Source organism: Cervus canadensis, chromosome 3 (assembly GCF_019320065.1).
Source record: "Cervus canadensis isolate Bull #8, Minnesota chromosome 3, ASM1932006v1, whole genome shotgun sequence".
NCBI classification, from domain to species: Eukaryota; Metazoa; Chordata; class Mammalia; order Artiodactyla; family Cervidae; genus Cervus; species Cervus canadensis.
Window position 1 is genome coordinate 97996089 of NC_057388.1, and position 14683 is coordinate 98010771.

At 41.8% G+C, this 14683-nt stretch overlaps 1 protein-coding gene across 1 annotated transcript in view; it reads right to left on the minus strand.

The window, feature by feature from the left end:
• Positions 1 to 8042: 8042 nt before the first annotated feature.
• Positions 8043 to 14683, minus strand: part of KDM7A (lysine demethylase 7A) — a 75231-nt gene continuing 68590 nt past the window's right edge. The window contains exon 20 of the mRNA XM_043463865.1: positions 8043 to 14556. Coding sequence (XP_043319800.1) covers positions 14462 to 14556 — 95 coding nt within the window. The 3' untranslated portion in view covers positions 8043 to 14461. The remainder of the gene's footprint in view (positions 14557 to 14683) is intronic.

Here is a 14683-nt window from a genome sequence, read left to right on the forward strand (position 1 = left end):
GTGGGCACTGATACTGTAGGAAGTATGCAGTAGGAGGTGTTAGCAAAGTGGGAAAGAAAGTTGAGGGGCAGAAAGATTGTGGGGGGAAAAATACTTACCGTATTCCGTTAACTTAAAATGAACATAAAATTCTAGTTTTAATATTACTACCAAAGTGCTATTAAGTGCTGTTAAGCTACCAAAGATCTATTAAGTGTATGGATGAAGAGTAGATAGTAATACAGACAGATGAAAATGAATTAGGGGATGGGGTGAGGAGCAATTTTTCTCCTGGATTTTAATTGCTTAAAAAATTGTCGTTGTGTATTTTTTAATAAAATTGTATTTTAAGTTCAGTTTTGTTTGTTTATTTTTGGCCATGCTATAGGGCTTGCAGGTTCTTAGTTCGCTGATCAGGGATTGAACTTGGGCCCCCAAAGTGAAAGTGCTGAGTCCTAACCACTGAATCACCAGGGGATTTACTGAATTTTTAAATTTTAATTGTGGCTTTAGTACAGTTTGACAATAAAATAACATTTTTTTTAAAAAAAGTAAAGGTGATTTTGTTATCCGAAAGCTTGGTTTGCCCCTTGGCGGGTGTTGAGCCAAAAGACACAACCAAGCCAAAGATCTATCAGGAGAAAGGACTTAGTACCTGCAGCAAGTAAGAACACTGGTGATCTTTCCCAAGGCAGTGTCTCCCCAAACAGCAGAATTGGGGAAGGTTTAAGCTAAAGGTACATGCATATTCATGAAAGGACTTGAGCAGAAGTCAGCATAGAATTGGGGTAAACTGACAGAGCCCAAGCTTTAGTTGATTGCAGTCATGAGGTACAGAAAAGGTCAATAGCATCAGGCCTTAGTTTCTAGTTGATCTGCTGGTTGAGCACCTGTTGTTGCTTAGTCACTAAATTGTGTCTGACTCTTCAACCCCATGGATTGTAGCCTACCAGGCTCCTTTATCCATGGGATTTCTCAGGTAAAAATACCAGGGTGGGTTGCCATTTCCTTCTCCAGGTTGAGCACCTGAGGGGTGGTTAACTTCTGCAGAACAGCTCAAGAAAGTGCTTCAGACTAGTCTTTACCATTGAAACAGAACTGGGAGTCTTTACAACTGCTTTGTTATCTTTGCTGTTGTTACTTCTCTTGCCTGTTAACAGTTTGTCCTTTTGTTCCCTTAAGATCATTATTACTGAGACCTGTTCAAGGGCAAGCATTGTGGCCAGAACTAGATCTCAAAATAGCTTAGGCCTAAAATGGCTTCAGCCAAAATGGCTTCTCTTCTGTCAAGGAAGCCATGCTTGGTTTTCTTTCCCCAGGGATCTCCTACCTTATCTGCTTACAGGATAACAACGGAGGCAGAGATTGTAATGATATGTACAAATCTAGGAATGCTAAAGATTGCCATCAGTCATTAGAGGCTTGGAAGATGCAAGGAGGGATTCTTTGGAGCCTTCAAAGGAAGCACAACCCTGCTGATGTCTTGATTTCAGATTTCTAGCCTCCAGATCTGTGGGAGAATAGATTTCTATTGTGTTAAGCCCAGTACTTTTTGTTGCAGCCCAGGCTTCTGTTTTCCCAGTAGGATGTGGAGAAGGATTATCAGCTGCAAGTGGGACTAGAGCGGGGGCCAGGGAGGGAGAAGATACGACCCAGGGATCATATCAATGGCTAGATTAGTTGCTTCCAATTTTCAGGGAAGTTGGGTTCAGCTTAGATTTGGGTTTTGCCCTTTGAATTCAACGTGAATGGAGATCAGGACAAGTTTTGGAGGGCTTTTGCAAAGGATAATTGTCTTAATAGATCATGAAAACCAGTCTGGGTTGAAAGGAGAGCAAAGGTGAAGGGAGTATAAGAGATAATAATTGGACATCCAAGTTAGAACGACCCCTGCAAGAAAAAAAAAAATTTAGGGATGAAAACCTGGGGAATACATGACACAAGAGTAGATAAATAAGTAAATAAAGACAATAGACAATAGTGAAGGCATAGAAAGTAAAAAGAGTTTGGAGGATAGAAGATGGTGAGCAGAAAGTGGTGACTTGAAACTTAGTAAAACTTGTCTATGAGGGAATTAAATCCTTATATAGGGAATGAACCTGTTTTGAAATGTCCTGCTGCTGTTTATGGGAAGTTGAAGTCACCTCATTTGTTCTAGGAACAATCACTGTGTAACCCCTCTGTAGTATGTATTATAGGGAATGTGGGAGTCTCATTGTCTGAGCAACCCTATAACAAGACCTTGTTACTTTGTGGCTTGACCACATTGCCCTCCCAATACCCTGGGTTACACAGAGCTGGTCTCTGGGGAGGAGGAGAGGACAGCAATACCTTCCTTGATCATCATCCTGCCCCGAATTTAAAGCAGAAGGAGCAGCACCCATGAAGGGCCCTGCCTCAAAACTCCGAAAAAACTGCTCTGTGGAATCCAATAACACCTTCAGGAAGCACCTTTTCCTTTCCTTTTGATAGAAAAAAAAAGTCCTCTCATAATCTAATCTGTTTAGTTTTACACAGTAACCATTAGAACAATCTATATTTCAAATCAAGTCACATATACACTAAAGTTTGCAAAGCATTACCATAAAATTTTCAGTTTTAGGTTCTAAGGGAGGGAGAGACTGGGGGAGGGAATGATGAAAATGAGGACTATCCATATTTGTTCACCTGTTTATCCAATGTATTTTTAGTATGCTAAACTCTGGGGATGCGAAGAGCTGACTCATCTGAAAAGACCCTGATGCTGGGAAAGATTGAAGGCGGGAGGAGAAGGGGACGACAGAGGATGAGATGGTGGGATGGCATCACCTACTCAATGGACATGAGTTTGAGTAAACTCCAGGAGTTGGTGATGGACAGGGTGGCCTGGCGTGCAGCAGTCCATGAGGTTGCAAAGAATAGGACACAACTGAGCAACTGAACTGAACAGAAACTCTGGGGAGGTGCTGATGATAGAAAACACATGTAGTCCCAGCCCTAAACTCAGGCTGGTAGTTCAGACAAAACAAGGGACTCTGCAGAGTGAGAAATGGAGCACAGACGTGGCTGAGAACAGGGGTGGAGGGGGTGTTTTCCCCCTGGTGACTGGCTCTGTGTCCCATTCAGCATCCTGACCCAGCCCAGCCCTGCTAGGCTGCACCCCGGGGACCAGAAGTGATAGGGCCAGAGTAAAGGGACAAAGTAGGTGATTAAATAGTTATTCCCACTGGGGGATTGTAAGTAGAAAAAATATGGGAAACCCCTGTAAGTTAACAGTTACTCAAGAAAGCAGGTTTGCTTAGCAAAAAAAATGCTAAAAAGCTTGTTAGCAACTATGCAGCAGAAGCATGAGACATGCCCCAAAACAATAAAACAAGGGTGGCATGAGACCTACATACTGCCCAGTGAGCTCAGTAAATTAATAATCCCTAGGATATGCTTTCTACATACATAAAAAACAATTTGTGGACCTAGCTTGGCCTTGCAGACAAGAAAACTCCCCTGCTCAACCTGGAGGAGCTGATGATGTAAGCATGAAGTCTACTCAAGAAAAACAAAGTTATTCTCCCCTTCCCCACTTTTCCTCTGATTATAAAACTGTAGCCCAATAAGTTCTTGTGGCCTAACATTTCTTGCCCACCCGTTTGTAAGCTTCACAAGCGTCCTGTTCTGATGAATCACTTATCACTGCCTCTGGTTGAATTCTTTTCTGCACTAAGGACTATGGTATAGCAGAGCTCTTCGGAGCCCCTGAAATGACACCTAATGGTTTCAGAAGGGCCTGTTTCTGATGGGTGTGAATAGGTACATGGTATAATTAGCATCTTGGGCCGGCTAATCCATAACCCTTGATTTGTCTTTTTTAATTACAAAATTGACATGTTATTTGAATTAGGAAAAAGACCACCCAAATCATAAAATCAGAGTGTGTGCAGATTCCCAGCTTCAGTGACCCCTCTGTCCTATTCCCATTCCCTAGAGGTCATCTGCCACCCATGGGTGTTACTCCAGAACCTGAAATCAAGTTCCCTAGGTAGGACAGCTTCTAGAATAAATGCTTAAGGGAACGTCAAAATACTATCTTAATATTACTGTGAACCTTTTGTTCCAAGTTATATCTGCCACATGTATTACATTCTGTTTTTAAGCCCTTCATTTTTTCCTCTGTGTCCAACTCCGGCATAGAAGGAATATGAATCTACAAAACTTCAGAACTGGCTTTTTAATAAAGCATAAAGCATGTTTCTGGGCCCAACGGTAGCAAGAGTCCAGCAAGGAAGGAGAGTCCGGGGAACTTAAGAATGATGATGTGTGGATGGTGATTGGGATGGGAGTGGGAGGGGAGCCAGGCTCTGGAAATCAGAGCCTCTGTATCAGCAGGCGCAGGCAGAACAGACAGTCTTTTTCCTTCCTCATCTGGGCCAATCCCCTCATGGAGCCAGCAGCCGAGGCGCTGAACAGGATGGCAGAGAGGCCACAGGGAAGGGCTGCAGTGGTGGGGGCAGCGCATCCCGCAGGGGGCGCGGGCCAAGCTGGCGGAGGATGCACAGGCACGGCCTTTACACAGACCCTGGGGGCTGCGACTGTGGGGATTCAAGCTTGCTTCCTGCGTCACGTGCCCCTTGTTTACAGCCAGGAGGTGGGTTCCTAGAAGAGAAACCTCAGTCTTTTCCTGTGTACCCAGCCCCTGGGAAAGTACAGACTCAAAACTTCAGTTGAGTGACAGGAAACTTCTGTTAAAAAAATATGTTTTGGATCCCAAATGGGTGCCTATAAAGAAAATTTTAGAACAGAACCATTCCTAAAGATCATCTACTCCTTTTGATCCCAAGTAAGTGCCTACAAAGAAAATTTTAGGACAGAACCATTCCTAAAGACCATCTACTCCTTTTCAATAATTCAAAGTATATAATAATTTAATCAGGAGAACTAAGATGGCTTTTAGATTTGGGCTTTGATTCCTATCTCAGTTCTACTCATTGGTGGTGTGTTCTTTACCCTCTGGCCTCAGTTCCATCAGTAGGGTGGGGAGGACAGCGCCTCGCCCTTTGGGTGATTGTGAGGAAGAAATTAAAATATGCCTTGCCTACAGTGAGTACTTAATGAAACAAAGATAATGAGGGCTTCTGTTCAAAACCCTGCCTGCCGTGGGGCACTTGTTCCCCTCACTCTCCAACACCCATATCCTGCGCTCCTGTGTATCTCACATCACTGCTTGGTAGAAACAAAAAAATTAGGCTCAAAGTCTAATTAGTGCAGGTCCTGATCATCAGTCCCAACAGATAAACTGGAGGAAGAGTAAACACCTCACAGGCTTACAGAGAGCATGTTGATTTTTTTTTGAAACAGCTTTCCTCAGATCTAGGTTTCCATCAGTGGGAGGAAAGCAGGCCAGTCAGTAGAAAGAGGTGGTGCAAACGTGGCTTGGGTAACACTCTGGTAAGGCTGCTGGGGTGTGCGCCCTGGGGACCTCTACTCTTGGGCAGGGGCAGAGCAGAAGCCTCTGCCCGTCTGTTGCTTTGGTTTCCAGGATCCTCCTCCAAGGTGGTCTCTCCGCCCACTTCCCGCCCTGCTCCTAGGCCCCTCTTGTGCCCTGCGCCCTGAAGCGCTGCCTGCTCGGGTCCTGCCTCTGTGCTCTTCTCTCCCGGCGCCCTCAGATCCTGCCAGGCCTGGCTCTCAGAGTCCTCAGAGCACCTTGTCCAGAGGGACCGCATTCTCCTCAGTAAAGCTACTCCACTCCCACCTTCAGGAGGCAGCCAGGCCCCAGGTGCCATGTCCTTTCACAGCCACAGCAGCTTCTGGAAAAAGAGAACAGTTCTGCTGTTTGTTCACCCTGTAAGTAGAGCAGCGTCCGGGTTACTGCAGGTGCTCTAAAGGTGTGTGTGTGTGTGCTCTAAAGGTGTGTGTGTGTGTGCTCTAAAGGTGTGTGTGTGTGTGTGTGTGTGTGTGTGTGTGTGTGTGTGTGCCGGGATACTGTGGATGCTCTAAGGGGTGTGTGTGTGTGTGTGTGTGTGTGTGTGTTCTAAAGGTGTGTGTGTGTGTGCTCTAAAGGTGTGTGTGTGTGTGCTCTAAAGGTGTGTGTGTGTGTGTGTGTGTGCTCTAAAGGTGTGTGTGTGTGTGCTCTAAAGGTGTGTGTGTGTGTGTGTGTGTGTGTGTGTGTGTGTGTGTGTGCCGGGATACTGTGGATGCTCTAAGGTGTGTGTGTGTGTGTGTGTGTATGTATGAGAGATACTGCGGGTGCTCTAAGGGGATGTGTGTGTATGAGAGATACTGCAGGTGCTCTAAGGGTGTGTGTGTGTGTGTATGAGAGATACTGCAGGTGCTCTAAGGGGGTGTGTGTGTGTGTGTATGAGAGATACTGCGGGTGCTCTAAGGGTGTGTGTGTGTGTGTGTATGTGTGTGTGTATGTATGAGAGATACTGCGGGTGCTCTAAGGGGATGTGTGTGTATGAGAGATACTGCAGGTGCTCTAAGGGTGTGTGTGTGTGTGTATGAGAGATACTGCAGGTGCTCTAAGGGGGTGTGTGTGTGTGTGTATGAGAGATACTGCGGGTGCTCTAAGGGTGTGTGTGTGTGTGTGTATGAGAGATACTGCGGGTGCTCTAAGGGGATGTGTGTGTATGAGAGATACTGCGGGTGCTCTAAGGGTGTGTGTGTGTGTGTTCGAAGGGGTGGGTGTGTGGGGGGGGTGTGTTCTAAGGGGTGTATGTGTGAGAGAGATACTGCGGGTGCTCTAAGGGTGTGTGTGTGTGTGTGTGTGTTTGAGAGATACTGCGGGTGCTCTAAGGGGGTGTGTGTGTATGAGAGATACTGCGGCTGCTCTAAGGGGGTGTGTGTGTGTGTGTGTGTGTGTGTTTGAAGATACTGGATGCGGGTGCTCTAGGGGGTTGTTGTGTGTGTGTTCAAGGGTGGGTGTGTGCTGGGGTTGGTGTGTTTCTAAGGGGTGTATGTGTGAGAGAGATACTGCGGTGCTACTAAGGGTGTGTGTTGTGTGGTGTGTGTGTGTTGTTGTGTGGTTGTGTTTGAGAGATACTGCGTGCCTCTAAGGGGTGGGTGTTTTGTTTGAGGTGGTTTTGGTGAAAGAGATACGCGGGTGCTCTAAGGTGTGTTGTGTGTGTGTGTTGTGTTTTGAGAGATACTGTGGGTTCTCTAAGGGGTGGGTGTGGTGTGGTTTGCGAGATACTGCGGGTGCTCTAAAGGGTGTGTGTGTTGGTGTGTTGAGAGACTCTGCGGTGCTTAAGGGTTGTGTGGTGTGGTGTGTGTGGTTTGAGAGATACTGCGGTGCTTCTAAGGGTGTGTGTGTGTGTGTGTTTAAGTACTGCGGTGCTCTAGGGGTGTATGTGTTTGTGGTGTTTGAGAGATCTCGGGTGTCTAAGGGGTGGGTGTGGGGGGGTGTTTCGAGGGTGTATGTGTGAGAGAGATACTGCGGGTGCTCTAAGGGGGTGGGTGTGTGTGTGTGTGTTTGAGAGATACTGCGGGTGCTCTAAGGGTGTGGGGGTGTGTGTGTGTGTGTTTGAGAGATACTGCGGGTGCTCTAAGGGGGTGGGTGTGTGGGGGGGTGTGTTCTAAGGGGTGTATGTGTGAGAGAGATACTGCGGGTGCTCTAAGGGGGTGTGGGTATGTGGGGGGGTGTGTTCTAAGGGGTGTATGTGTGAGAGAGATACTGTGGGTGCTCTAAAGGGTGTGTGTGATACTGCGGGTGCTCTAAGAGGGGTGTGTGTGTGCTCTTAAGTGACCATGAGGAAGCACCCCCACCCATGACCACAGCGCAGCCAGTCACCCCTCTGTGTTCCTGTTTGAACAACTGCTTCCTTAACAACACATCTAATAAGGTAATAAGACATTCAAACTTTTCACACTGAAACCTTCAGAACTCGAAGGAGCCTAAGTTTGACACAGCTTTTCACATTCTCAAATAATTCTCTCAAGACTCAATAAGCAGAAAACGGGAACAGAAAGTCAGAATTGGATATAGAATTCAGATTTTTTTCTTTCAAAGACACATTTTATACAACTTTCAACATTTATACTTTCAAACAAAAGGAGCAAAAAATACACCGAGTACTAAAAAAAAAAAATCAAAACAGAAGTAATACAATTTTAATTTCAATATTTTAAAATACAGAAATTGAAAAGTAGGAATACCAAATACAACTTCAAACAAGTCACTTGTCCTTCTCTATAATAATCAATGTAAACTACTTAAAAACTTACAAATTTAAAACAGAAACAAAATAAATACTGTACACTTTCCCTGCCTGCAGGCAAAAGATGGGAAATACTGTTATGAATCCGAAAAAAAAAAAAATGCTCTTAAAGCTTCAGCATCCCACTTCCCAGCCACACCCCACTCCACCGTCACAGTGTGCTTCTGTATTCAAAGGACACACATGTGCACACACGCTGACTGCCTACCCACACAACAAGACACTACTCTGCAGACACCCCGAACAAGAAAGGCTACCAGTCACCTGGGACCATGGGCATGAGAATTAGGTCAGGAAAGTCAGTCAGGCTAGCAAAACATTACTACAAAACTAGTAAATACCAGAGCCAACAACTGTCCCTTTTCAAATTTCACAGATTTCAACCCCCTAAAACCAAGACTACCCCTCCCTGTCACCACCCTCTACCCTCCCCCTTGCCCCCCCAAATCAAACAAACCTGCTGAAGCACTGGCGAAGTTAGACATTTCACAGCAATGTGAAAATTCATATTATATAATCTCTTAAAATGAACCTTTTCACCCTCTTTCCACAGCATGAAACTGTTATGGCTTAATTTATATTAAAAGTAGAAAAGTCTTTTCGGAAGGAAACGCGGTCTGCCAAGATGCATGTGCATTTCCTGATCAGTGCTATTTCATACCTAACAACTGCATGACTTGCTTTGCAGTCAGAAGCTGTTTTTGGAAAAACTGAGGTTATAGCTTTTGATTCAGTCTAACCATAAATGTAAGGCCCTTAGTTTGGTTTAGGTTTCTTTTGCAAGATAAAATAACCTTGGGGTTCACTTAGCAAGTTACACCTCAGGTCCCTGACTATAATGTGGAAGTTATATGTAAGCTTTGCAAAAATAAAAGGTGAATCCTATGAATCTTAGAGGGAAGAAATGATTCTAGGCAAGGAATCAACTCCTTATTATATATTACACCTGCTGCTGGTAATGGTTACCCACCAAAATCCACCAAAGAAATATGAGTATTTCTGGGTTATTTTTTTTCCTGCAAAATATTATATATTCTAGCACTTATGATCATTGTTTTGGTGAAAAATCTTGGGGGAAAACAGCTGACACTTTGAAAACAAAATGGCCAAAATAAAACTGGGTGGAGGCAAGGTTTGTCTTTATGATTAAGTTTCATTTAAGGTTGTCTTCTGAAATAAAAGTGAATTCAGAACGTCACAGGTCTTGCATAGGTAAACTACTTGGAGGTCTTGGGCTACGTGGTAGCCAAGGTTTATTAGTGAAATAGTGCAGAGCAGATAAAACTTTTTGGAAGAATCACTGAACACAGTTTCAAAAAGGCTTTAACAAAAAGAAAATTCAGTATTACACTTGTTAAGACAAAACTTCAGGACACTAGAAAAGGACAGGAAGGGTGACAGGGAGACTCTAAGGAGTAGAATGCAGGTAAATGAGTATTAAGTTTCCTCTACCCACTGAAGAAGAAAAGAAATACCATAACAGAATAAAACCACAGTCTGACAAGCTAATTGCTTTGGAAATAGGCATTTGCTTCTTAATGTCCTTAACTTAAATTTTTAGGTAAGGGGTATCAAATATTTGACTTATGGCATGACGTTTACTGAAAAATAAAAAAATAAGGGAAGGTTGTTTAGTAAGGCTACAGCATTAAAATTACATTACGTTCAACAGCAATATAGTGAGTATGTCACTTCCTCTGTCTTTCCCCCAGCTTCTAGGAAGCATATCGACATCACCCACCACAGACGAGCCGAGGCTGCAGTGTCCCAGAAAAGGGGCTGCCGCAGGGAGCAAAGTACCAGAGGCCTAGTATCCACCAAGCCCCCAGCTGGTCACTGCCCTCTCTGGGTTTCATCTGTCTCTTTTCTCAAGCTAAAGATCAGATGTTCAACCTTCTCAAAACTGCTTTAAATGAAAATCTGGGGCATCTGAAAATGACTGATGACCTTTAACTTCTCTTTTTGGAGGAAGCAATTAGCTTAATAACTAATGAGAAAAAATGAATTTTTGAAAAAATTTCAAATTTATAATGAAGCCCTCGTCTTTTAATATGAAATCATAAAATGCTTATACACTGCAATAGCTACTACAGCAGTAGTATACTGGGCCATACAGTCATTCATCAACTCTTTGAGGAGCTGACATCACGAGAGAGCACTTCTTGCAAAAAGCAGAATCTCTTCTCCTGAAGCTTCCAGCCAAGACTCCCTTCCTACACTACAGGGGTTTCTCTCTACCCAATGAGCCACTGTTGGCCAACTCAGAGCTGTCTTTGCTCAGAGCTGATCCCCCATTATCCTTCCACCTTATTTTCCTGCCCTACTACCGTGAGTAGTTGCTAAACCATCCTAATTCCATAATTTATTTTACCCTATTCTAGTGCCTTGAAGAGTACGCAGAATCTGTGAAGCAGTAATCTTTGAGAAGAACTCAAAAACTAATTTTAATTACTTTAAATCATCTAATCATCTTAATGATTACTTGGGGATAAACATTCTCACTCTTCTCCACAAACTATCTCATTCCTTTTTCTTTCACCTCACACACTGATTCTGAGTTTAATTCAGCACCTTTTAGAGACTCTTCAGTTTTTTTTTAGGTAGCATGCTCTGGGCACATATTTGATATGAAGCAAATTTTATGAGTAACAGCAGTTTTCATTTAAAAATGCACATAAATGTGCATTCGTTGTCAGTTGTAACTTATCATAAATTCTCTGCAAGTATGAAGTGTAATTAGATTAACACTTTTCTATGTTTTTCTTAACTGAGTTTTGATCCAAATTTACAAATGAGAAAGCTAAGACTCAGAAAGAATAAGTGACTTATTCAAGGTCACACAACTGAAATATAAAGGGCAGAACTTGGACAAACACCCAGGTCTTCTGCTCCTTTCATGCTATAACATGCTCCTGTGATTATGAACATTAAATTATTAAATTTCGAAAGGTCTTTTAAATTTTGAAAATAATTGTTTTTTTACTTCTATAGTTATAGAGTGTATTTCCACTGAAACTAATAAAGTTATGTCTTGTTTTTTCTATGAATGGGCCCTCTTTTGTTTAAGTTTGCCTAGAAGTGAAAATAATACTGCCTATTTCCTAGAGAATACCTTCAACAGCAGAGACCACAACTCCAACTTTATATCCCCCCACTCCCACAGTACTAAGTAGTGCTGGGCACACAGTAGATGCATGATAAATATCTGATCTCATATGAATAAATACAGTAGAGTTCATTAAAAAGGCAATAATTGGATTAAAAAACAGAGCAGTATTCAGTGCTGAATATTTTAGTGATACAGATGAGCTTGTTTTCTGAGTTTATAAGATGGTTCTGGTCAGAATTTTCAATTCTGTATGCTTTAAAAATCAACTGATGCTTATTAAGTTCGAAGTATTTCTAGGATATTGGACTATTATGAACTGCCAGCTTTGTAGAGTATACATCATTAATCAATACTGGAGAGCTTAGTAGTATGTGATATTATGAATTAGAGTACAGTGGATCCCAGGTTAACAGAAGTCACTTATTTGAATCAATAAAGGAAAATGATTACCTGCTACTACAATTAAAATTGCATATGTTAAATGACAATTGTTGGTCATTATTTGTATTTGCTTATAACTAACTAAATGCCACCATTGCTGTCTTCCTAAGTTGCAGTGTCTGTAGGGTGGTGTTATTTATAAATGAGACTGAGGGAAAGATGAAAGGTTATTACAGTCGAGTCCAGATGCTGGCAGCAGTCACTTCAAAGTTCAGTCATTTCCACAAGATACAGGGATGCAGCACAGTCAGTGATTTTATAAGAGCTTTGACTATGGAGGTCATTGGATTCAGTGGCTGAATTTTTACCAATTCACAAAAAGTTCACATGTATTCTATTTTAGTGGTTATTTCATCTTACTGAAAGGTTTTAAAATTTAGCCAGTTAATGGGCTAACACTGCCAAAAATGAATCCACAGTACCTTCACTTAGAAGTTCCATATACTGGCTACTTAAAATTAGTATTTATTGGCCTAAGTACACAGGGCAGATACTGGCCACAATTTTAATTCATAAAAATAAATTATTTTCATTTTTATGGCTAAAGGAAAAAAAAAGTCAGGTAATTAAAAATACTTGGAGCTGTGAAAAATGTAAAGACAACAAAAGAACCCAGAGCATAATGTAGCTGGAAAAGAAATGATAATTCTTATTTCTAAACTAAAACCAAAACATGTGTACTATAACACTAAAACGGTTTATCTACAGAAAACCAAAACATCACAGTACTATATTGTGTGGGGAAGGTGGGAGAATCACGCAAACCCACATTTTTGATATCTTGAGATCTGATGACCAACCAAATGACTGACTGTACCTACTTCTTTCCTAGTTTTGGCAAAGTGTAGACAGAGTTTTAAGTCAGCCTATTATAGACATTTAGTACTTCCATAAAAATTCTTCCTGAAACCCAGATAAGACTCAGACAGTGGTCCAGTCATTTAAACCAAAAAGGCTAATTCATAAGATATATCATATATATTCCATGAAATATTGGAATGGAAACAGAGTAAGAAATACTTCTCTTTGAAACCATGAAAGACAATGATATAGACTCTTTTTTCTTAGCTCTTCAAGTGATACTTAAAAGGGAAAGTCCTGCTACCTTGCTGAGTGAAAAAAAAAAAGACAAATCCATAATATGGCCATATTTCTTTTCCATAAAAATAAATTTTATCCAATTTGCCTGTATTTTTTGTAGGAACTTATAAAATGCTCTATTGTCAGAACTGGAAATATCTCCACCCCACCCCCCAAGAAACAAGAAATTACTTGTTTTTATGTCACAGGCGGAGAGGAAAACATAAGCTATTGCAAGCAGCTGAAAACTGGCATTTAGTAAAAATTGTGCACAAAGGATATAAATGATTCCTTAAAGCTCAACCGGATACTTAACCTCACTATGCACTGGTTAAGTTAGGACAGATGGAAGAAACTGCAGAAAGCACCCATTTTACTCCAAATCCACATCTTAAATAACGCTTTAGAAGGTTAAGAAACAAAAAACTAAACACACACACACACACACACACACCCAATTCATCTACTCCAACATGCTTGCTTCTATACAACTTAATATAGTATAGTCTTATATTACGGCTTATTATGCAGATTTGAATATTCTAAGTCAAACCATATTTCATATTTTCCAACAGATTAGGTATACAGAATAAAAGCATCATAAAATATAACCTCTGTGGCAGGTGCTGGCCCTGCCCTCCAACACCAGCAGTATGAAGAAGGCCCTCTGGAGTTACAAATGTATTTGGAAAACTACAAACATGACAATTTAACCAAACTTATAATACTTTTCCCACAAGTAGGGAAAAGATATTAAAGCTGTACTCTTTGGGACCCAGATATCATCAGCAAAAGTGAAAATGCAAGAAGCCTATTTTTCTATTTAGAAGAAAACTGCAATGTCAAACGAAATGAGAAATGTGGCGTCTTGAATGTAGTTCTTACACACTGGCTACGAAAGTGTTTCCCTGCAAAGAGAAGAGTCTTGTGTCATCACGAAATGAGGGGGAGTGCAGAGGGAAGGTGGGACATAGGTAATCGACCTGGATAACAGTATGCACCTTGGATGTTAGCAAAAGCGAAGCTAATAGCTTATAAAAAACACATGAAATATATAAAATAAAATGATTTTCATATACATCTTAATTTAAAATAATTAATGCATCAAATCCCTGTTTAAGACTTTAACCTGAATAGCAAATTTAAGAGTCCAGACTAGTTACTGTTACCGTGGCTCTTCCCCACGTGTAACACACGCACTATCAAAAATAATTTAAAAACCTTCACATTCTTAAATCTAAATTAGTGAGATATTTCTCCAGAAATCTTCCAAATAAATAGCTTTAAAAAAGAAAGAATTTAAAAGCTGTTAACTTTAAAAAAAAATCTGTTAAATAAATTACTGATAATTCTTTACCCTATCACTGAAAATAAATCAAAACACTACCAACAACAAAATGAAATTCAAGCCCTGACAAGAGACCCTTTCCAGTTCAAGGTCTCTTTTTAAGGTTCTACCCTCCTTCTTCCTCTCCCCACCAGGTCCAAAATGGTTATTGCTGAGTGGGTGTGGCACAGTGAAAATGCAGCATCAGGTTCATTTTGTTCTTCAGGCAGTGTTCCCTACTGTACATGCAAACTGCTTCAGTGGGGCGCGTGGAAGCTCCAGGCTCCCGCACCCCAAGACCGGTCTCCGAAGGGAATAGTGGCCACGGCCACAGCTCCGTCACACAAAGAAACGTGCGTGGCCATTTCTGTTCAGTTTAAGGATCTTCCCAAGACGTTGCTTGGCTGTTGCCATTCCTTTTTTTGGACGTTTACCTACAAAACACAGCACACCAACAGCAGTGTAAGTAACAGTGAAAATCACAGTTGACAGGACCTGGAAGGCTTAAAGCAGAACAACACGGCAGGCAAAGGCTTTCAGGCGTCTTGAATGGGTCGAGTC